The sequence below is a fragment of the Halichoerus grypus genome, chromosome 4 (genome assembly GCF_964656455.1).
Source record: "Halichoerus grypus chromosome 4, mHalGry1.hap1.1, whole genome shotgun sequence".
Classification (NCBI taxonomy): Eukaryota; Metazoa; Chordata; class Mammalia; order Carnivora; family Phocidae; genus Halichoerus; species Halichoerus grypus.
Window position 1 is genome coordinate 192248590 of NC_135715.1, and position 22529 is coordinate 192271118.

Sequence of the window (22529 nt, forward strand, 5' to 3'; positions counted from 1 at the left end):
AATATTTATCTGATTTTAAATCCCCCGTGCCTGCGCCACCTTACAGCCCGCAGCACCGGTGCTCTGGACCAACAAACAACTTCGGGGGGACGGCGGCGGACGCCCTCGGGGCTGCGGTGGGGAAGGGGGCTCCTTGGAAGCCAGAGCGCCCGTGTCCCAGGGCCTGGCGGGGGCCCCAGCGGTGGGGGCGGTGGCAGGGCCGGAAGGGTGGGCCACGGGTTTTGCACGCAAGCTCACTAGACACGGGGAAGACAGAGGAAGCCAGAGCGCGAATCCAAGCACCAGGGTGGCTGCCTGGACGGAGGTGGGAGTCGTGATGACACAGAACAAAATGCACCAACATCACTCAGCAGGACGTTGGTGCAAACGAGGCACCAGTGGCGGGGGGGGGGGGGGGGCAGCCCAGCCCCCAGACAGCACAGCCCCCGCTGCCACCACCGTCCTGCAGAGCACCGCGCACCTGCTCGCCAACAGTGGTCAGAAGAGACCCGCAAACATACTAACTGCGGGTACTGCTGAGTGACAGCCTCTGGTTTTGTGTACTTCCCCAAATCCCCACAATGAATACAATCACTTCCAGAACAACCAGAAGAACTTCTATTAAAGAAAATGTCAAGCATCTCAAGTAAGATAGCAAGCAATGGGACGTACTCGGACATCCAATCAGTGCTTCCAGCAATCCGCGTGCATCAGAGAATTATAGCAATGCAAAAATATTTAAGATTTAAACTTATCTAAATGTTGGCTGCTCAGCTTGGTGATCTAATTTACATATAATCCTTTCACACATCTGCCAATGACAAAGCCCAACCACAGCTGATGTAGAAATGGATCGTGCCCTTAGTCTTGCACTGACGTCAGGATTCCCAGGGAAGTCCCTCCCTCATCTGCTGGCTTCTACAACATAACTTGTAAGTGTCCTCTAAGTTCATGGAATTTTGCCTGAAATGACTCTCCACAAACAACTCTGAAAACAAATAATTCACTAAAAAGGTATGGAAATCAGAAAAGACCAATAACACAGAGCCTCCTGAGCCCTGCCTCGTCCTGACCCAGCTCCGTGCCCCCCCCGCGCTCTCCCGCCTGCTCTGCGGACCTCCTGCAGACACGCACGCCTCCATTCCGTATGCACGGACATACCATAAGGACTAAGGCGACACCCCATGGACAATGTGACATGGAAGAAATGTAGACGGGCGCTAGAGATCAGGCAGCGTGTCCCTATCAAGGTAACACACTGACAAAGACGACGACACGTCTCCCCTGCCGAGGGAGGAGCACGCCAGCGTTAAATACGATGGTGAGGAGAAGAAGGGGAGAATTACTTCAATGAAAAGGAAGCTCTTTCACTAAAACAGGCAAAAAACAACAAAAGCCACTTTTTGGGGACGTGACCTTGGTGCCAGTCATGGGGCCCACAGCAGACAGCTCACCTGGCTTCAAAACCTCACCTCTATGAATTTCTGGAAGACGCGGTCACTCTGGTGAGCTCCGATCGTGACTTCCGGGACATACATAGGAATGGTTGTGTAATTCAGCACCTCCAGCTTATTCTGAACCCTACAAAATAAGACAAATACAGATCACACTAAGCCATCAAAACAAACATAACAAAATAAGCTGTAAGGCTGATTTTTTAAAAAAATGCATCCAAATAAATGCCCTTCATCCCCAGGCGGCCTCTGGACGCAAACCTTCATCCCAAAGACCATGAGGTCTGTGTGCAGCTGCTTTTCTGACGTGACCTTCAGAACCTGAGGGAGAGTCTTCCAAAAGCCTGAGCCGCCACAGAGGACCACCTTTCGGGAATGGATGAGGTTTGGGAGACACTGTGCTTTACACACAAGAATAGCATCAATAAAACGCCACACCCCACGCCGTCCACAGCGGTGCCAGGCACTTAGGCAGCCCTCAGTAAACATGCAAATTCAATGACTCTTGAGGGAAAGGCAGCCAATAACTCCAGTCCCCCCCAGATTTACCACACAGCATCCTGCTGCCCTTCTGGGCAGATTCCAGGAGCAGAAGGGCCACGGGGAAGTCAGGAGCACGGGGTGGGGCGGGCCCACATAGGACGGCCGGGCGCACCCTCGCCTGGAAAGGTCTCACGCTCTGCCTTGCTCGGCACCGACAAATACAAATTATCAGATCTCCTTGTTTCACCATTTTGCTTTGCTGAATGCTAAAATATTTATACTGTGCTATGACTGCTTATTTCAAATTAAATTTAGTCTGAATATGACCACTATACTTGAAGATGAAAAGTATTTTGGGGGCTTTTTGAAACAAACATTTAAATAAAGTCTCCTTTCTTAAGGGCTCAAAACAAAGCAAATAATTACTTTAAATGACCATTTTCCCATTAATGAGTTATAATGGCAGAAGAAGTTTTCTGTTTATAATGGTCCAAATGGAAGTTCTTTAAATGCATCTGGCTTTCAGCTACTTTGTGATAAAGAGTCCAGACCCACATACCCAAGGTCAGTGCCCCCTGGCAGCCGGGGCAGATGGCCATGGTCAGAACGCCCCGATCCGATCCGGGGCCGGTGCTCCGCAGGCCCCTCCCGCCGAGGACCGCGGTGCACGGAGAACCTGCGGCAGGTTGAACGAGAGCGGAGAGCAGGAGTGGGCACGTCCTGCTTGTCACCGGGACAAACTGTGTCACTCCTACGTGGACGATAATCTGGCAACAAAGAGCACCTGAGGAAACGCACCCGGGGAACCGTCTCTTCCCAGGTGCATCTCCACGATCACATAACTGGCTACGACGGACGCACTCCACGAGCAGGGCTCGTTCTCAGCCCTCCCGGGAAGCTGTTCACACGACAGAGCTTTGTAAGCAGCGTAGATAATGCACAAGTACACGCCTCTTTGCTTTTAACAAACAGAATTATTCTCATTTTATAAAGATAATTTTTTAAAGTGATCTCAGAGTAAATAATTTCCACTAAAAATGAAAATCAGTGTTTTTAAATGTTAACAGATATCAAGGTGGAGTATGATTGGTTTCCTCAATAGTTTGAAAAGCCTACGACATTCTGGGCCATCGGAGAGAACGTGCTGGCCGGGAGCTGGTGCGCGACGCACAGAGCGCAGAGCCGTCTATACCCCGTCGGGCGGAAGTACCATTTCCACGAACCCCCCAACACACCGTCTCTTTCAACAAATAGCTTCCAACTGTTTCTGAACATTAAAAAAATAATCTGCTGCAACTGTCTACGACTTGTTTAAACTTGGCTGAAGCGCTCTATCAACGACACCCCACGAGCGTCCGCGGCGACTGCTGGATGGACCTACAGTGTCTTGTCTCCTGGAAACGCCAAGAGTCGTAACCTTCCATCAACTCGATTGACTCTAGATTGAAGATAAGTAAGGAACAGAGATGATGGGAAGCATTTTATGACCCAGGGAGCACAAAGCAGAGAAAGAAAACATTCTGTTCACAAAGCACTTAGTCTAATTGAGGAGAATTCAAATACTGGCTGAGGATAACATATCCTCTTCACATCATAAGCCAAAGTACCCGAAGAAGATAAAGTGCAGCGGAGCCTAGTTTACAACACAAGGCGGTGTGCCGCATACTCTAAAAGAGTGAGGCAAGACAAGACAGAAAAAACACGTAGTAAATTATGTTTTACAACTCACACTGGTTCCCAATTAACAGAATGTCTATCCTCGCTCCTAAAACATGTCCACAGTCTATCTGTTGGCTTGTCCTGAACTACAAAGTTCTGTTTGAACACTACACTCTGATACCAAACTCATACCCCACATTTCCTACAAGGACTTGTTCCAGAGCCACAAGAAACAGAAGCGTCCGTGATGAAGCAAACAGGGTGAGTGGGAGGGTGGTCCAGGCTCTGGGGAAGCAGGAGGAAGGGGCTCAGAGCCCCGCACATGCGGAGCCCGACCTGGTGACCAGAGTCATCAACCCAGGAATGGAATGGACCAAGGCGGGTGCCAGCCAGGAAGTTATGGAGTATGCATAAGAACACACAATGTTATCCAGGTCGACAAATACAGTCCCTGTCTCTCAGCATAAGCACACACACACATAATCACACACCGGCACATGTAACTGAAATGGAACAAAAATGCTCTAAACCAATAATCTGGTCAGGTTCTAGACAAAATGAGTATAACTGATAAATGGCATGTTTACAGTAATTATCTTAGAAAATTGGTCATAATTTTCATTTGAGTCCCCCAAATTAAGAAATGACACTCACATGAAAATAAACACGATTACCATTGCACACTGTTATGAAATATCCGGGGCGCAGGGGCAGGGGAGCGATGGACCAGGAGAAGGAGCAGACAGACCATTTATAGCAAAATAAAACATTGAATTGAATGCTATAATCTGTAAACTTCAAGGGAATTACTGAATCCTTCTCTATGCTCTGGCAAAAACACAACTAAGTAACTACTAAAATCATGATCTTGGTGAAGTGAAGAGAGGGTATTCGGGGGGGGAAAGGGTGAATACAGCCAGACTTAGACATAAGCTAGGATTCTTAGAAAATTACTGGGCAGGTCGGGGAGGGAACAGATTCAGGAAAAGGGAGAACCAGATGATCAGGACTCTGAATTACTTCTCAGAAATGAAATTTGGATTCGTGAATAAACAAAGGTAGGCCACTGAAGGATCCGGAGTGAAGGGAAAACAGGGCCACTATGACATTTTTATGAAAATTAGCCTGGTGGGTGGGTTGCACACGGGACAAGCAGTAGGAAGAAATAATTAATGGCAGGATAAAGATCAAGAATGAGGGGATCAAACCCCAAAGGCAGCAGAAGTCATGAAAGAAGAGGAGAGGGAGAGAAACCACCAGGGACAAACACAAGGGCCTTAGTGTGTTACTTAGGGTGTGCGGGTAAGCGGGCCGCCCGGGAAGGGAGGGTCCTGGCAGCATGACAGCTGGAGGAGGAGGAGGTGACGAGCCCACCAGGATGGAAGCCTGAGCCGCCGAGAGGGCAGGCAGCACGGTTTGCGAGCTGGACCGCAGGCAGGGTCACGTCGGCCCCTCCGCACCGTGCAGGTCAGCGCCCCTGAGCTGTGGCTTCCCCAGCTGTAAAGTGAGGGGAGCGCCCACCGGGCAGGAGTGCCGTGGCATGGGGAAATGTTTCTGGAACACTCTCTGGACACAGCGCTGACCTGTAACTGTGATTCAGGCTAACACCTCAAGGATTCAGACCTAGAGGCAAACACTACACGGCTGCTGGAAAAAAGGGTACAGGGTCTCCAGCAAGGGTCAGAACGATACCACATATAATCCCATTTACGTAACTTTACAAAAACATTTACATCCATCAGCATCTAGACAAAGTGAACCAGAACTTTTAAGAACAGAGACTTCCAGTTTCAGCTCAATAAGGAAAGAGCCTGAAAGTCATCACTCCCGTCCTTACAACAACAAGAAAACATCCCTGCAAATCAAATCCTTGTCCCGGAAGAAGAGCTCTGACAGACGTCAGCACGCGGATGAAGGGAGGAAGTGCGACGCTCTGCTCCGAGGTCCCCGCACCACCCTGGAGGCGGCAGGGCCATGGGAAAGTGCACCGAGATGACTGCACGTGGAGCTCGGAAGCCCCACAGCCACGACAACCGCGCTGCGAGAAGTGCAACTGCTCTGCTAGGGGAGAGGAGCATGGAATCATCCAGAAGGCTCAGGCACAGCTAGAGAAGGCAGGAAAACGAAGGAAAACAAAGAACAAATGCAACAAATGTAAAACCTTCCGTGACAAGACACAGTAAGTGTTAATCCACATACGTCAACACTCCTTTTAAATGTAAACTGTCCAAACACAGCAATTAAGACACAGAGACTGTCAGAACAGAGAAAAACACAGGACCAAATCTGCGTTGGCTACAAGACACCACGGTAAACAAAGACTCGGGTTCAAAGGAAAGGGATGGAGGAAGACGCGTACGCGAACCGCAGCTGGAACAGCACGACCCATTCATACACGACAGACTGCAGAACAAGAACAATCATGAGGGATGAAGCGGGGCGTTCTGTAGTGAGGAAGGGGTCAGTTCTCCACCAAGACCTAACAACCCCGAACACCTAACAGCAGAGCATCAAAGTACGTGAGGTGAAAACACACGTCAGCGGAGAAAGGGCCACATGCTCCCGTGGCCGGAGACCTCGCCGCCCCCTCCCTCGCTGGCAGAGAAGCCTGGGGCACGTAGATGAGCTGAACACCCCCACCCGCAATGCAGCCTGGTCTCCCCGACACTGACAGAACATTCCACTCAACGGCAGGATGCGCATTCTTCTCACGCTCGACCAGAACGTGAATCCAGAAGGAAAGCATGCCTGACCATGTAAAGCCCCCGCGCCCATGCAAACGAGGAGACGTCACACGCAGTGTCTTCTCAGATCACAAGGGCAATTAAACAGGAGGGACGCCGACAAGCAGATGGCACGTATGATGAAGGTCTGAAATCGAGCATCTAGGCCTCTGAAAAATAGTAATAATAAAAAGTAGAGCAGGAATCAGACTGAAAACAGAAAAATAGAGAAATTCAAGAAAACAAAAGGCTGTTTTGTTAAAAAGATCAATAAATGTGAAGAGAAAATTCACAAAGGACAAATAAATGGGCAATAAAAACACACTGAAGTTCAGTGTTTATAAAATGCAAAGTAAAGCCAACACTTCTCTTTGGCATCAGAATCACAAGTTTCTGTCTGCTTTTTGTTCGAACTACATGGTCTGTGTAGGACTTTGGGAAGATGGTCAAGCTCACAGCGTGTGTTTTCCGGAGAACAGTTCTCACACACGGAGAGTCGTAAGGTGTGTGCACACGCCCTCACCCCATGCACTCAGCTTTACCCCCAACGTGGAGCAAAATCAGGTGCAACGTGCTGGAACCACACGGGGACCGGACCTGACCCTGTGAGGTGAGCGGGCGTGACTCCGACCTCTAATCCACTGGCTTCCACCCACCTTTTCTGTGTTCTCCACCCCGCCTCACCCATGTTAAATCTCTCACCATCACACTAATTCACTTTTGTACATTCTCCTACTCGCCGATCCTGTTGGAATCCAGAACCCTGCCTACTCCCTGCTGGCCCCTGGGCAGCTGCGGCAGCGGGAAAGCGCTCCCTCCACCAGACGTCAGGACCGCCGCGCTGCCTCGGTCCGTCCTCCCCATGCCGACGCCTAGACAATGCTTCCTACCTTTCCTCCCTCCTCAGACCTCCAACACATCCTTCCCCCCCCAACTGCCACCCATGGTTGATGACCCACTTCCCATCACTAGGAAGACAGATCGACCGTCCAAGAACGTCCACATGCCCAAGGCACATCCCCACTCGCCCAGCCCCTGCTCACACCCCTCTGCCCCCAGGCCATGCCTTCGGAGGCCACCTCAAAACCATAGGATCTTTCCTATGAGCTGCTATTTCTTCCATCTTAAGCATACAACAAAAAAACTGCTAAAAATTACTAAAATTTTAGGTCCTACTTTTAATAACTAAGTCAATAGGTCCAACTTGAGAAATTATTGAAATATATGGACTCTATACATGCGGACATTTGGGTGCATCCAAGCATATCAGTCATACCAAGAGAAACACCGTGAGCTAGCAAACTCCCCGGCACATGGAGGAAGCTCTGACCCTTGGGGCCCAGCTCTGGCAGAGCTTATCCAACGGGCTGACAGGCAGAGTGGTCACCAGGCAGGACGGACACCATCCATGGACTCAACACTCAGACTGGGGCTCCTCAAACTGATGCCGCCGGCCACTGCGTGTGTCCAGCACGGCGGAGCAGAGGCCGATGCTGAGCCCCCAGCACGGCCCGTCCCTGGGGACAAACGAGGCCGCCAGTCACACAGGGTCCCACCCTTCATGAAGGGGCAGCCACCGACCCTCCCAGGAAACTTCCATTTCCTGGGTTCAGATGGGCCTCCCTGCCCAAGACCCGTCTGCCAGGAGCCCAGCTCATGTGCACGTGGAACGCCCTTCCACGGTCCTCAACAGAGCAGGCCTGAGACTGCGGTCCCCCGGCTGGGAGGGCTCAGCGTCTCACAAACGCCACCTGAACGCTGGGGCACCACCCGCTGGGCGCCAGGTTACAATGTGATTTATGGGGAGCACCAGCCTTCTTTCTGGAGGTCAGAACTTGAGCAGCTGCCAAGGCCAACATGACCAGCACCCAATAAAAACTCTGGGCACCGAGTGTCTGATGGGCTCTGTGGGCAGACGCTGCCCAAGCCCACGTTACTGCTTTTCTCGTGCCCACCGAAGCAGCTCATTTGGCACGTCCCTCCTGCGAGGGAGGGAGCCCCGATCACCTGCGCGTGGACTGCTCCAGATTTGCCGTGTCTTTCTGCTCACTGACCAGCTAGGTACCCTTGCTGATTCCCTGTGAGAACCTTAGCCATGAGCGCAACCACCTGCTGTGATTCCTGAGTCCTTCCAGTGAGTTCCCGAGTGTGGGGTTGCGCTCAGGGCCCCTCAAAACACATGGTATACTGAGTTGAATAATGTCCCCCCCAAAATTCATGTCCACTTGGAACCTCTGAATGGGATCTTATTTGGAAACAGGGTCTTTGCAGAGAGAAGTTAAAATGTGATCACAGGGGATTGGCATGAGTCCTAATCCCATGACTGGTGAATTTATAGCCAGAGAGAAATGTAGACAGAGACACAGACACACAGGGAAGAACGCCCTGTGAGGACAGAGGCAGAGCGGGAGTGATGAAGCCACACGCCAAGGAATGCCGAGGATCACCAGCACCACCAGAAGCTGGAAGAGGCAGGAAGGATTCTTCCTAGAACCTGAAGAGAAGGGTGGCCCCGCCAACACCTGGACTTCGGACTTCCGGACTCCAGAACTAGGAGACTAAACTTCCGCTGCTTTCATCACCCCCAGCGTGCGGCTGCTCGTCACGGTTGCCCCAGGGCGCTCACACGCACGGTCACTGCCTCATGCTGCCTGACCAAGGAACTCACTTCATGGCCCAGGAGGTGTGGCAGCGGCCCCACGTGTGAGACACTCACTGTCCTGACGCAGCCGGCCTGACAGAACAGCGAACGGTCCCCTGAAGGGCGTCAAGGCCCTAGCTGGAGAAAGCACTCTGTGGCGTGTTTGCGAGAGTCGGGGCGCTGCTCAACAAGCGAACCAGCAACAGGACTGACAGCCATCTCCCCACCATCCTGGGCCCGGGAGCTGGAGGACAAAGTGCCCAGAGGAGATACAAGCAGGAGTTTTGATTCTAAATCCTCTAAATCTGGAACAGTGCTTGGCACATGGTGGAAGCAAAATATCTGTTGAATTAATATTGGAAATCAATCAATTGTCAGACTGGAGAATGCAAGAGCCTGTTTGAAGGGAATAGGAAATACACCTCATTATTGGTATTACCGTTAACACCTAACTTAAAATAGAATTCCTTCAAAATTCTCTAAGTTTCTACAGCAGGCGAGGGACTGCACTCAGAACCCCAGCCCCTCGTCCTATCTGGCCGGTTCCCAAAAGCACGGCACTTACAGCATCCGCAGATGGTGAAGAGTACGGTCATCCTGCTCGAGCCACGGCCCTTTGTCGTACTTGAGGTATTCAATATCCTCTACCACCTGAGACAAAAACAATTCCAATTTAATGCAGAGTCCCATTCTGAAAATTTAAAGGTGATAACATTTTAATCCAGTATAAGCCACAAATATCTAGCAGGAACAATCACCGAAGTCAAAAGGAAAGGAAGTCGGACAGATGGCCTTCAGTGCAGAAATGAGATTGGGTGCTGACCCTCAGCGTGGGCACCCAGCCCAGCGGACACTGGGGTCAGGGGGTGGCGCTGACCCTCAGTGTGGGCGCCTGGCCCAGCTAACACATGGGTGGTGTAGAAATTACATGGGAGGCTGGGAGAAGCAGCACAGGACAAAAAAAGACTCAAGACCAGGGGACCCAGTATTAGTGACAGACTACTCATTTCCTCCCCAGGGACTTCATTCCATAACACAAGACCTAGCCCCTGAAAGCAACAAGAGAACAAGAAAATTGACACATTTCCTAGAGAGCTCCAATAACCTGTTTCCAGCCCCACACACACAGCCTGCAGTCTGACCTCCCGGAGGGGCAGTCTTTTCAGATGCATTCTGCCCCAAACACGGCAAACTCAGGGTCCTCTCCTAACTTTCAGGAATTATGAGTATGAACTCAAAACACAACATGGTCTTACAGAGCAAATGCATTCTTCTACTCAGACCCATGGCATCTGAACAGACTATCAGGGTGTGAAAACAGCCTAAACACAAACACATCCACACCACAGAAACAGAAGGACATAGAATGTAATCCATCCGAGCGCAATGGGCCGAGGGCCATCCTCAGAGCTATCCCGGAGCCGGACTGGGAAGTGGCCTCCGGTCCTCAGGGAGTACGCTCCTCTCTGTGGAAAAGACCTGTCTCCATAGCTTTCTCCTCCTCCCACACCCAGAGCCGGCCAGGCAGTCAACTCTGCAGAGCCGTTTCCTATCACCTCCTAGGCCTCAACCCCACGTCATAAAACCAGCATTTTCTTCTAGAATTTTTATACCCTTTGTTTTGCTTTTTAGTAATTTATGATTAATATATAATATATAGGACATTTTTTTGCCTAATGGATGATCCATTGTCTCAACGCCATTTAAGAAATAATCCATTTTCTTCTACTTCATTTTTCTTATTCTTTAAAGTGCCACCTTTACCAAAGTCAAGTCACACACACACTTGTTTCTCCACTCCCTGTTCTCTTCCATTCCTGCATTAATACCTCAGTGCTTTCATCACCATAATTTTGCAATATGTTTTTGTATTTGGGAAGGCAAATGTTCCTGCATTATCCTTTTTCAATTTTTTTGGCTATTACTCGTTAAGTTCTCTTGAAAACTGCACGGAGATTGATTTGAATTTTACAAAATGCACTTACTAATGTACCTTCTACAATTTTAAGATCCTAGAAACTGAATTATTTAAATGAAAATCAAAATCTCACTGGGCTGCCTTAGTACCTCTTTTAGCTTATGAAATACAGACATTTCTAAGACCAGTAGGAGCTGAACTGATTATATGATTTACAAAAACCTTATATATGAATCAAATTTAAAAATAATTATAAACTTTTCAACCCATTTCTTACCTTTTCTGTATCTTGAGCTTCCCTTGCAGTATACTGTAAAACCTCACATTTCTTACTGTAAGAAAAGGCAAGAAGAAATTCAATGTAAATTTTCCAAGCTTATACTAATGCACAAATGAATCCATGACAGTAAAGTCTACCGCTACAAACATTAAAGCTGGCCATTCTTTGAAGGGGACAATGTGCTGCTCCCGTGGCCTCAATGGCTGAGGAGGACCTGCTAGCTCCCGACTGGACAGTGATGACAGCAGGTGTGTGTCCCGACTTCCCTTCTGGCTACCCCCCCCCCCACCCCACGGGCATGAGAGACCAGGGGCTGAGGGGGGCAGGGCGCATGGGTCACCGCCGCCGCCGCAGGTCCATTACCAGACAGGACAAAGGCACCCAGTGCCTCACCAAGACGTGGGCGCAGAGCAGCCAAGTGGTGGAGGAGGAAGGACGGGCACTCGAGCTGCTAGAATCTAGGAGACAAACCACCTCCGCCGCAGGAAGGCAGCAGCTCAGTTCCCTTAGTCCTTGGCCCTTCGTCTGGACACTGAAAAATCATAGCTAGGTCCCGAAAAGAAGGGGGCAGCAGGATGCTCTTTCCAGCACTTCTGCCCATGCCCCCACCACGTCTGACGCAGACAGCTGGCTGCCCGCCCGGGAGACGACCAGAAGCCAACAGACGGGTAAGTCTGCACCTGACAAATGAAGAGGCTGCCTCTGCTACCACCTCCAGACCAACCCGTGGGAGACCTGAGGCCTCGACGCCAGCCAGAGAGGCCAGCGAGGCCGCCCAGACTGGAGGCCCATCACTGCAGAAACGTCTGACCCTCTTCCAGCAAAGGGGCCAGCAGAATGTCAAGGACAGACCACTACTCCCCCCGGGGTCACCTGCACGGCACACACGAGGAGATTACACAAGGGACACTGTCTCGTTGAGGAGTCTACAGCACAGCACCCCTACTGATGGGGTGTAAATCCATGGAGAGTCCAAGACTTCACAAGCTATGCTCAACCTGAAATCCACATCTGACCCTGCACAGTGGTATCCAACTTCTCCAACCACGAAGCCCGTCAGCAGGCCACGGCTGAATGAGCTCAGTGCAGCTGAAGCACCTGGGTGAGTATCACTGCTGCGGACCCATCGAACCCCAACTTCTTAGGTGCTGTGATTACAGATACGCCTGTATCACACACTCAAAGGAAGTCGTCCGACTAGATGACAGTTTCTCGCTGCAGCCAGATCACGGCATTTCCTGTCTCACTAAAGACGTGTGAAAACATCAGACCACAGGCACAATGACGATGGATCCAGAAAGCCAGAAATCCGCCCTCGTGGCTGGAGCACACGCTGCCCCGCATGCGAGAGCCCAGCATAGTCCCCACAAGGGCCCTGCCTCCCACCGTTGCTGAAGAGAAAGGCACAAAGGGCAGTGATCTCCCCCCACAAGCCACACGGAGTCCGACGTAAACCACGTGTGTAGGAGACAGAGTCGTGGACACTCCCTGATGATCGGGGAGGCCGGCTGGCCCGGAAGCATCACTGTCTGCCACACAGCAAGGTAAGCGCTCACCATTTGGCTTCCCTGGCGTAGCAGTCACAAGCACGAGCACGACAGGTCAGGAAAGCAGTGACAGGTGCCTCCGGCGCACAGAACAGCACACTTCCGAAGCCCCGCCAGGCGGCAGGCGCTGCGTGGGTGTGCAAGGGGACAAAGACAGGACTCCAGACCATCTACTGAAAACAACTTACAGAGCCAATTTCATAGCCTAACGTTTCCATCTTCCGTGTGACTCAATTCAACGAACATTTATTTTCTGGGCGCCTATAACAAGCAGCGCCCCATGGCAAATGCCTCAGTAACAGACAAACTGACAGAGGACACAGGACACAGCAACCCCTCATTCCCACCGGCTTGTCTGTGAAGGGAGGCCGAAACAAAGAGGGTGGACAACAAGGGTGTCAGAGATTCAGGGACGCCGTCAAGGCCTAAGGAGGGAATTCAAAGCCACCTGATCCCCCAGGCCCACCTCTCCCAGGAACAGCAGTGCTGATGGTGACGTTTACAAACAGAGCAGAGTAAATGTCTCTTCACGAGTGAATACACGGAGGTTTGCCAAACCCAGCTATAGCTCAAGCTTAAATACATTCAAAATCAAGGTAATGAAGATAAAAAACATATTCTCCAACAATTCTAAGCATAAATGTTGACAGAGTCAGAAAATACATATTCCTATGGTAGTTCACTGTGCCGCCTAAAATCTCTCAATACGACTCTGGCCAAGCCGCACCGTTCTTCACACGTTCACAAAGGACACATAACAAGACAGCGTCCCGGTCGTGAAAGAAGAGCTGACACAAGAGAGACCAGCTCGGCTGCAGACAGGCATTCAGAGCCCCTCGGACGGCGGCCACCAATCGTACCCAGTAAATCCGCTTTGCTTCAAATACTGACATTCAAGCTAAAACACATTTCTTATTTAATTTTGATTTTATTGCTAAATTACTAACATTCTAACAATTTTATCTTCTAAGCTTAGCCGCTGTAAATATATAATATGTAACTAAATGACTTTAAATAACCAGACCCAGAAAATCTAAAACTGTTTCTGTGGGGAAATACCTCCTGAATTCTAAAACACAAAGACTTATAAACTTTAGATAACCTATTCATGATAGGTTTCTTAAAATTTCACGTAAAAATTGTTAGTTCTAGTCAAATTTCCCAGTGAATTTCCAAGAGAAAACCTCGAGATGCAAGTACATCACCGAGCTGAAGCAGGATTCTGGTCTACAATCAAACACTTACGTAAGACAGGCTGCACAGAAACTTTCACGTAGGTGTCCTTTTAAATGTGACAAATGACCTCTAATGTAAGGGTTTCCGCAACTCCACACAGCTTGAGCTATGACAGCACACAGACCATATATGTTCAGAAGACAGAGTTGACACAGCAGGACCACGAGGGGAGAAACCAATGCCCGCGGCATAATGAGTCTCTGTGGCAGGAGAGCGCGTGACCTACAACTTTTAAAAATCTATACTATGCTATTCGTTTGGAAAAATCAAATTAAATCCCACACAGACATTCACAGATCCATCCACTGTTCTCATCATACAAACTGCTGAAAGCAGAGCTCCATTAGACTCTCCTGAAAGCAGGCGAGGGGACGGTCCCCAGCCGGGAGGCCAGCCCGCGCGCGGTGTCTTCAGGTGAGCACGCTACAGTCTGCAGCGTGACCGTCGGCCGCGGAAAGGTGCCCGCTCCTCATGGAGACAAGTGCACAACCTCGAGCCTGTCCTGTTTGCTACCGCGTGCTACACGTGTTACTTGAGAAACACACACCTACCCGAAGCTCCTCTTCTTCCCTTCACCTTGGTCTGCCCGGTGCACAGCGAGACAGGACTAGCAAAGCAAGAGCGCCGCCGTCGGGCATGCGGGGACATGACCAGGGCAGGTATCCGTGCCAGAACAGAGACGAATAAATCCACACCGCGGCTGCTTACGAGCGCAGCAGCACGACTCGGTGCCCACCGCCGACCGTCCCAGCCCCACAAACACGGCCAGACACTCCGCTCAGACGTGCACTTTTCCCTTTCAGGTGGTCGATGCTGGTGACAAAGAAAGCAAGCAAGCAACCTGGAAACTTGGTAAGGATTACAATGCAAAACAGAGGTCCATTTTCTCCACGTGGAAGTCTAAACCTCCTGACCCATGGTGGCGCGAGCCCCCTGGACTTGAGAAACATCCAACCCCCCAGGGAAGAAAGGAGGGGAGCTCTTTCCCCCACAGCGCGAGTCTCCGCTGCTCATCAGAGGGGAACGCACCGTACTGCTGGGACTTAGCAGAGGCCGTGCAGGCCCCATCCTAAGTCATAAGAACACAACACTCCGCACCAGAGCACCTCACAGCCTCAGCGCTGCTGCTAACAAGGACTCTGAATGCCAAGCCGGGGACGCTTCTCAGTGATGCACGGAACACCCTGACCTGTCCGATTTCTCAAAGTGGCCCGCGGGCAATGACACCGTGGGGAAGGACTGCACATCACCTCCCAGGCCGACAGCATTTGTGACGCTGTGCTGGAACTCATGGAGCTCAGCACACTGAGAGGGGGTGGGGGCACTGAGTAAGCAGCAGCCGTGTCCCCCTTAGGAACTGTCGTGTTGGTCACTGCCAAGCAACGACTTCCGCGCTCCGTGAGCAGCCACAAGGCCCGCAACCGACTACGGTGGTAGTTACGCAAAACGCAGAACAAACACAGTATCGCCCGCCCCAACTTGTAAGGCTCTGAGCACTGTTCTGCTCCACACAGGGATTTGGCCAGAGAGAAGCGTGCTCGGCTGGGCTACTCAGCCGGGGAGGAAGCAGTGGGATGCTCAACACGGAAAGCGGCGCCCCCGGGCCGTGGAGAGGCGCACGTGAGCCATGGAACACAGCACGTGAGGCTTCAGGAGCGAACTCCCACTGCAAATCAAGTCTGAGCAACCAAATGATGCAAGGGACGCTTACGATGGCCGCGAAACATACTTCGTGATCAGGAAGCCCTCGAGGAGAAGTTCTTGAAAATAACCGCAAAGTAAAAGAAAACCTCACCCTGATGACAAGTTGAATTCAGGCATTATTATCTAAAAATTCCATTTGAGAATGTGTCAGGACACCCTTTCTCAGTTGATGTTTTGTAGTCAGAAGATCTCAGAGTTTTGGAACTGACATGCGAGGGTCAACCATCTCTGTTTCTTCTGCTTATTCATGTATGTGTATACATTCTCCTGAGCATAGATTTACAAACCGGATTTTTTTCTACACCTCTGATCCTCTAAACAGAGCAGCACAACAGGAAGACAGGGCCCCAGAGCTCACGCTGCTCTGTACTGCTGCTAGGAAACAGCACAAGAGAGAGGCAGGAACGTAAGCAGCAACGCTTATGGTTAAAAAAACTAGTTTTCAATTTACAAATCAAACTTTTCTTCCAAAGTTACTATAACTTTGTTTTTAATCACAACTTTATACATTAAAGTCTTAAAGGCATGAGATTTTTAGGCATCAAGAGGCTTCAGTTTAAAACAGTTTAAGACAAGCTGCTAGAGATCAACAGAAGAGATCAAACACCTCCTTCCAGTGGGACTCGAGGGACAGTGGCCCCCGACTTCCCTCTCACACGCCGGCAGCCAAGGACCACAGGACGATGAGCAGACAGAGTGGGGGAACACTTCCCTTTGTGCTTTCAGAAAAGAAACAATGAGAGCGGGAGGAAGGAGAGAAACAGGAGGATCTGGTGGGATTTCATTTAATCCAAACCACGATTAAGAATAACTTTTGAAAGGATCTACAGGGATTTCTTGTCCTCCATGAATTCTCTGTACAGATTCAAGGAGCACTTTCGAGCAAGCCTTCCAGGAAAGCAGCAATGTCCGGCTGCCCCCTCAGGTCAAAACACAGGAGTTCTCTGATGCTAACACCCCGTCGTGGAATATACCATGGCTTTACTTCCAGCCTCAAATGATTTTAGAAATAAAACAAAGAAGTATGGACAAAATAAGCAAACGGAAAAACCAAAAAAACCCCACCAATCAAGCTGAAATGTGTGCTGTCATTCTTGCTTATAAACATGAGATTAAAACACCCCAGACATGGGGCGCCTGGGTGGCTCAGTTGTTAAGTGTCTGCCTTCAGCTCAGGTCATGATCCCAGGGTCCTGGGATCGAGCCCTGCATTGGGCTCCCTGCTCCGCGGGAAGCCTGCTTCTCCCTCTGCCTCTGCCTGCCGCTCCCCCTGCTTGTATTCCCTCTCTTGCTGTGTCTCTCTCCGTCAAATAAATAAATAAAATCTTAAAAATAAATGAAATAAAATAAAATAAAATAAAACACCCCAGACAACATCCATTGTAATAAGAGTGAACTCCTGGGCTGCTGGGAACAGGGAACCTTGTGTGGAGACGTTGCGGTCATAGAAATCAATCATGCATTTAGCTCACCTCATCTCCGGCAGGAAGGTTTTCTTATAGGAGTTCTCGATGTCCTGCAGATAGGCGGAGCTGATCTTCATTTCATGTGGCTAAAAAAAGCAGGAAAAAACAAGTGGAACGTTTAGACTTTTTCTTTTACTTGTGCACCTGTAAAAGGGGAAAACAAGCTACAAACACGGTTTTCTTGGAACAACTCATGGGTGTTGCAGAGATTATAGGAAAGAGGCCTTGGTATTGATCAGGGTCATCCTCATTGTACCACAGCGAAGCACCCACATTTGCCCAGGGGATCCCATGGCATAACCTTTCAGAGACGTTAAGATGCATGCTTAGAATGGGATCAGGAAGAACTCCCTTGGCACGTACAGCATGGCATGGGATATGGTACACACATACACATAGAGCACACGTGTGAGGACACGTGTGCACATGTATACAGAGCCTGGCAGCTAAGACCATGACAACAAGGGGACTGGCCCACTTCTCCCCCAGCCCTCACACCCTCCTCTCCTCCACCTACTCCCTCCTGCCTTCTCCCTTCACTACTCACACACCCAACCACCTCTCGCACTTCCTCCACTGCTCGCCTCCCTTGTCCCCTGAAGCGTGCTAAGCCAAATTCAGAAACTGAAACCTCCACGTCTGAGCAGCCAGTCTCAGCATCTAAAACCTTGTACAGTGTAGCAATGCTACGGGCAAGTCGCGTTATCTTCTATCTCGTGTTTCTTCATGGCACTGACCTCACCTGGTACCTTCCTTTGCTTCCCTGTTTGCTGCTGACCCCCACACGCAACTCTACACTTGCATCACAGCATCAGAAAGAAGGCCTATTCTCTCCCAGGAGAAAACACTCCAAGCGGGAGCGGTGTCTGCAGACAAGAACCAGACCGAGCGGCAGTGACGTCTTCGTGCTCCGCGTCCTGCCTCGGGCCTGCCGGGCCAGTGAGCAACAGCAATCCCCGGCTTCAGGCCATCGAATGCAGGCCCAGCCAGCACCACACGCGCAGAGACCGAGGCCCCACCGTTCTAGTCACTATGCAGGGGAAGGAGGGAGAGGGGCTCAACCTGAGCTAGGAGGGAAGAGCTAAAAGGATACCAGAAATCACATTTGATCCGCAGACAGAGAATAGGGTGCGGAAACCCCACTAGAGGACTGGAAGGTGCAGGGCACAGGGGCCTGCCACCAGGACACTAACCCTCTTCACGGGGTGGCTTAGGGGACAGGGCGACGGCGGGATGGTGCTCGGGGCTGCGGGGCACTGCTGGAGGGCAGTGACTGACCAGGGCCCCTTCCACCCTCCGCACAGGGGCCCACGCTCAGGGGCCCCACTGTGTGGGCCGCCCATCTCTGTGAAGGCCCGCAGCGCCTGACAGCAAACTGCCGTGACCACCACCAGGAAGGGCTGATCTGCAAGGACACGTCGAGATAATGAGGACACGTAAAAGAGCGCGGGCTGCAACTGAAAAGCTGAATTACGTTTCCTTTCTTCTGAATCCGACTCTGGATCTCTGGAACGGGCATGTCGATGTAGATCACCACGTGAGGAGGCAGATATTCCCTGATGGTGACCTTCTTCACCTCGTTGTAGTGGTCCACACCTGCACACGAGAGAGAGGCACGTCCGTCATGCACAGGCCGCCACAGGCGCTCCCAAAACGCGCGCCTGCGAGTGAGAGGGCAGAGAGAGATGCAGCACCCAGAGCCACGTGTCAGTCGGTGAGTCACGGAACGCACAGCTGTCAGCACGGGCAGCGTGCCCGCGACACGGGACCCCCTGCAGGTGCCGGGATGGCAGCCCCCGCCCCGCAGCGCTTCTCGTCCCCACAGAACGCAAGCACCGGGCCCAGAGACCGCACGCCACAGCCACAGAGCTGGACGATGCGACTTACACGCCGGCCTTCGGAACATTCTAAAGGCCGGATTCTAAGGGCATCCTGGCCACAGAGAAGGCCGGGGAGGGCACACGAGCGTCCCCTCTGGCAGCCTGCGGCGGGAACGCGTCACATACATCCGCTGTGCAGCAGTAACAGATACGGTCTCATCTTCTCCAGCAAGTACAGACCTTTCTTACTTTCTTTTTCAAATAACTCAACTGAAAAATGGGAAGCTACATTTACTTGGTTTCAGTGTATTTCAGTAAACTTAACCAGCTACGCAGAACTACCTACTGAGGCAGATTTAGTAACACAAAATAAAACAGAAAGCAAGGCCGAGAGCACCCTCCCCGGGTTACTGCTGTGCAGGACAGCCACGTACAACCCACGGGGCTAAAGAACACGCGTGCTGTTTGGAGGACACCCTGCACCTCGACGTCCTCTGGCGCACAAGGACCCTACCAGAAAGGCAGCGCGCACGCTGGGTCACTGGAATGAAACCAGCACCCTCGCCCGCCACAGGAGCAACATCAAGAAACTGCCATCTCTGCAGAAGTTCACATGGTGGAAACTTCCAGAAGCAACCAACTTCGGGGCTCACGCTAGGAGCCACAGAAAGACAACCATTTTGCTTTAGAGGAAATGTTCAGGTGACCACTGCAGTGAGTCCGGTTTCAGCGGCCACACGAGACAGACCTTTGGCCCAGGTCAGCAAGGGTCTGAGCTGGAGGAAAACAAAGATACCCAGGTGGTGCCATCACAGTGAGTGACCGAGGCTCCCGTGGGGGCCCTGTTCTCCTGCCCGCGCAGGGAACACCCGGCCTCATCTCGGCTTCCCACCTGGGCAGCCCGAAGCCAGGCCAGCCACACCCGCCCTCGGGCGAGCATCCTGCTCCGTGTTCCTGTGAGCGCTCCCACTTCGGAGGCGACCTTCCACCTCGCGGTACCATCTACTCTGAAGTCCTCTGTTCCCCCTGACCCAACACGGAAACGACTCTCACTAGTCATCAGCCTCCCCCAGGGACCTCTTCAGTTTCTGTCCCACGAAACCCTGCACACCCCATGTGACGACTGTCCCCCTGCCACCCTCACGGACCCCACTCAGCTTAATTCTGCAGCAGGCTTCCCTCCCCAGAAACCCAGAAGCCCAAGGATCCTGGCCTCAGTGCTTGCCTCTCACTCTGGGCTTTCCGGGGACGAGTGCAGCCCTGGTCCAGGCCAATCCCCCCAAACCACATCTGTGATACGCAGCCACCTGCCAGAATCTCCCCCCAGCCATCTCGTGGGGACCTCAAACTCAGCACACCCCCGCAGGGCCTCCTTCCCAGCCCGCCGCCACTTCCCACCCTATTCACGGGGCAAGAAGCCTGGTGAATCCACTTTTACTCCCCACCTTCCTCCCGCAAAGCTGCCCGTCCAGTGCGGCCGTCATCCTAACGTGCGCCATCCTGCTCTGACCTCCCCCACCTCAAGCCTCCTTCCCTTTGATTTCCCCTCCCCAAACGCATCCCTCAGATGAATGAACTCGACACAGCCACATCCTTCCCGCACCTAACACCTTCGGTGGCTCCTCAGTACTTTCAGGAAAAAGCCAAGCATCCTCTGTGGGAGCGCAAGCCTCTCCTTGTGCCCCCCCATCTGCCTCTCCTGGGCCCCCCCCCCCCAGCAGCACCGGCCCTCCCCACCATCAACACCGCAGGCACCTCCAGCCATGCTTCCCCTAGCTAAGCCGCTGCCCTGCTGCCCTGCTGCCCCGGGCTCCCTCCTCCAGAACACTGCTGCTGACAGCATCCCATCTCCTGGCCAGTGAAGAGTCCTCCTGTGGGCCCCCACAGCCCCTGGAGGAACAGGCATCGATGCTGCTTTCATGCCCGCCCCGGCCAGGATGGCAAGAGCCTTCCTTGTCTTCTGTCGTCTTCCCCCTGGCAGCAAGGACAGAGCCTGGCACCCCAGAAACACTGGCCAACGGACCTCAACTGCTGCTCAGAGAGCCTGGTGAGGACCGGTGCCCTGGTCAGAAGCAAGGGCGCTGGCTGCTGCTTCTGCAAGCACAGGCAAGCCGCCCTCACGGCAGAACATGCAAGCAGACGGAGCGGAGCACCTCAATCCCGAATCTCTTCTGGCTTGCCTGGCTCTCCCCATTCCCTAACCAGCCCCCCGGACTCGGCCCCCCAGGGCTAAGCTGGCCGCCAGCTCCAGGCAGCCGAGCACTCAGGTGACAATGTCCACGGGCAGACTGAGCACAGGGCCCCCCACCTCTGCCCTGGCACACGCCTCCTTAGACACCCCGACCCCACCCTGACATGCTTCCCTAACTCCTCGGTCAGGCCACCTTTGACCAGTCCTCACCCTTGTCCGTGTCCACTGTCAGACCTCCAACAACCCCCACACGGTGCTGCTGTCCCTGGAAGCACCAGAACAGGGCCACAGCAGACAGAAGGAAAAGGCAATGAGATGCTGGCTGTCACGCAGGTGTGGGCACAAGAAAAACAGACATCCTAATGACAGACAAAATCATACGCTAGAAACTGGTTAGCTCAGCGAAATTAAAGTAGGTCAGAGACAGCGGCAAGGCTGAAGAGAGACAGGGCTGGGGAGACGCGATTTTGGGCAAGGTTGGGTGGAGCCCCTCTGCTTTCACCGGGAGATAGGAATTTAGGAGGAAAAGGGGGTGGAAGGAACCCTCTTTCTTCCTGTTAATGTAACAAGTAATGGCACTTACACATGTATTTAACAGACGTGCACAGAGCACACTAACTGCACAGGAAGTCTGCGAGAGCCTTTACAAAGCGACACAACCCATCCAGGAAGGCCCGCCTGCAGCCCCGACTCACACTGCTTCCGGATGAATCCCTGGTTATACATCGCCTCCAAGAAAACAAAGTCACTGAAGATGGAGCGCTCCAATACAACACCTTGTCCTGTTAGAAACAGGGAAACAAAACCAAAAGTCAGACAGATAAAAACCAAGGTACTGGAAACGAGTAACTTCATTTTAGAAAGGCAAAAGTTATTTACAACACCCTTTGCATACCAAATATTTTCAAAAGCACAGACGTGCTCTTCTAAGTGAGAAATCATTTTCAAAAGTGAGAACACTTCTGGTTCGGGCGATGTAACATTGTCTCACCCTGTCAGCTATAACCTATCCAGTTAGGAGGAAGGTACTTCTGTCTGAAACCACAGCTTTCCCATCCCGTCTACCCACCCCAATCCCGCCCCGGCCCGACCACTCGGCCAGACCCCAATGGCATCCACGACTCTCCCCCCGTGCCCCGTGCCCAATTCATCAGTGAACCACCAGCTTCCTCCCAACCACATCTTGAACCCGACCGTTGTGCACGGCTTCCACAGCTCCCCCCTCCCAGAGCAAGGCCTCCCAGCAGCTGGCAAGCTCCCAGCCCCAGCCACCAGCTAGGCCCTGCCTCCGCCCTGGCCCCCGGCCGCTCTCCCAGCAACAGATGGGCACCGTCAGAGCTTGAGCCAGCTCACACCTCCAGAGGAAAAGCCACCTTGCCCAGGCAACTTCTCTGACCCCATCCTGCCCACTCCCAGCCCACTCACGTC

At 52.0% G+C, this 22529-nt stretch overlaps 1 protein-coding gene across 2 annotated transcripts in view; it reads right to left on the reverse strand.

Annotated features, from left to right (window-relative positions):
- NDUFA10 (NADH:ubiquinone oxidoreductase subunit A10) overlaps positions 1–22529 on the reverse strand; it is a 51874-nt gene that overhangs the window by 23551 nt on the left and 5794 nt on the right. Inside the window, exons 4-9 of one of the 2 annotated variants that reach the window (XM_036117623.2) lie at positions 21797–21883; positions 18565–18686; positions 17097–17176; positions 11135–11189; positions 9505–9590; positions 1452–1560 (exon numbers count right to left, since the gene is read on the reverse strand). In XM_036117623.2, the coding sequence (XP_035973516.1) occupies positions 1452–1560; positions 9505–9590; positions 11135–11189; positions 17097–17176; positions 18565–18686; positions 21797–21883 (539 nt within the window). The remainder of the gene's footprint in view (positions 1–1451; positions 1561–9504; positions 9591–11134; positions 11190–17096; positions 17177–18564; positions 18687–21796; positions 21884–22529) is intronic. The other variant, XM_036117625.2, reaches the window with a different exon arrangement.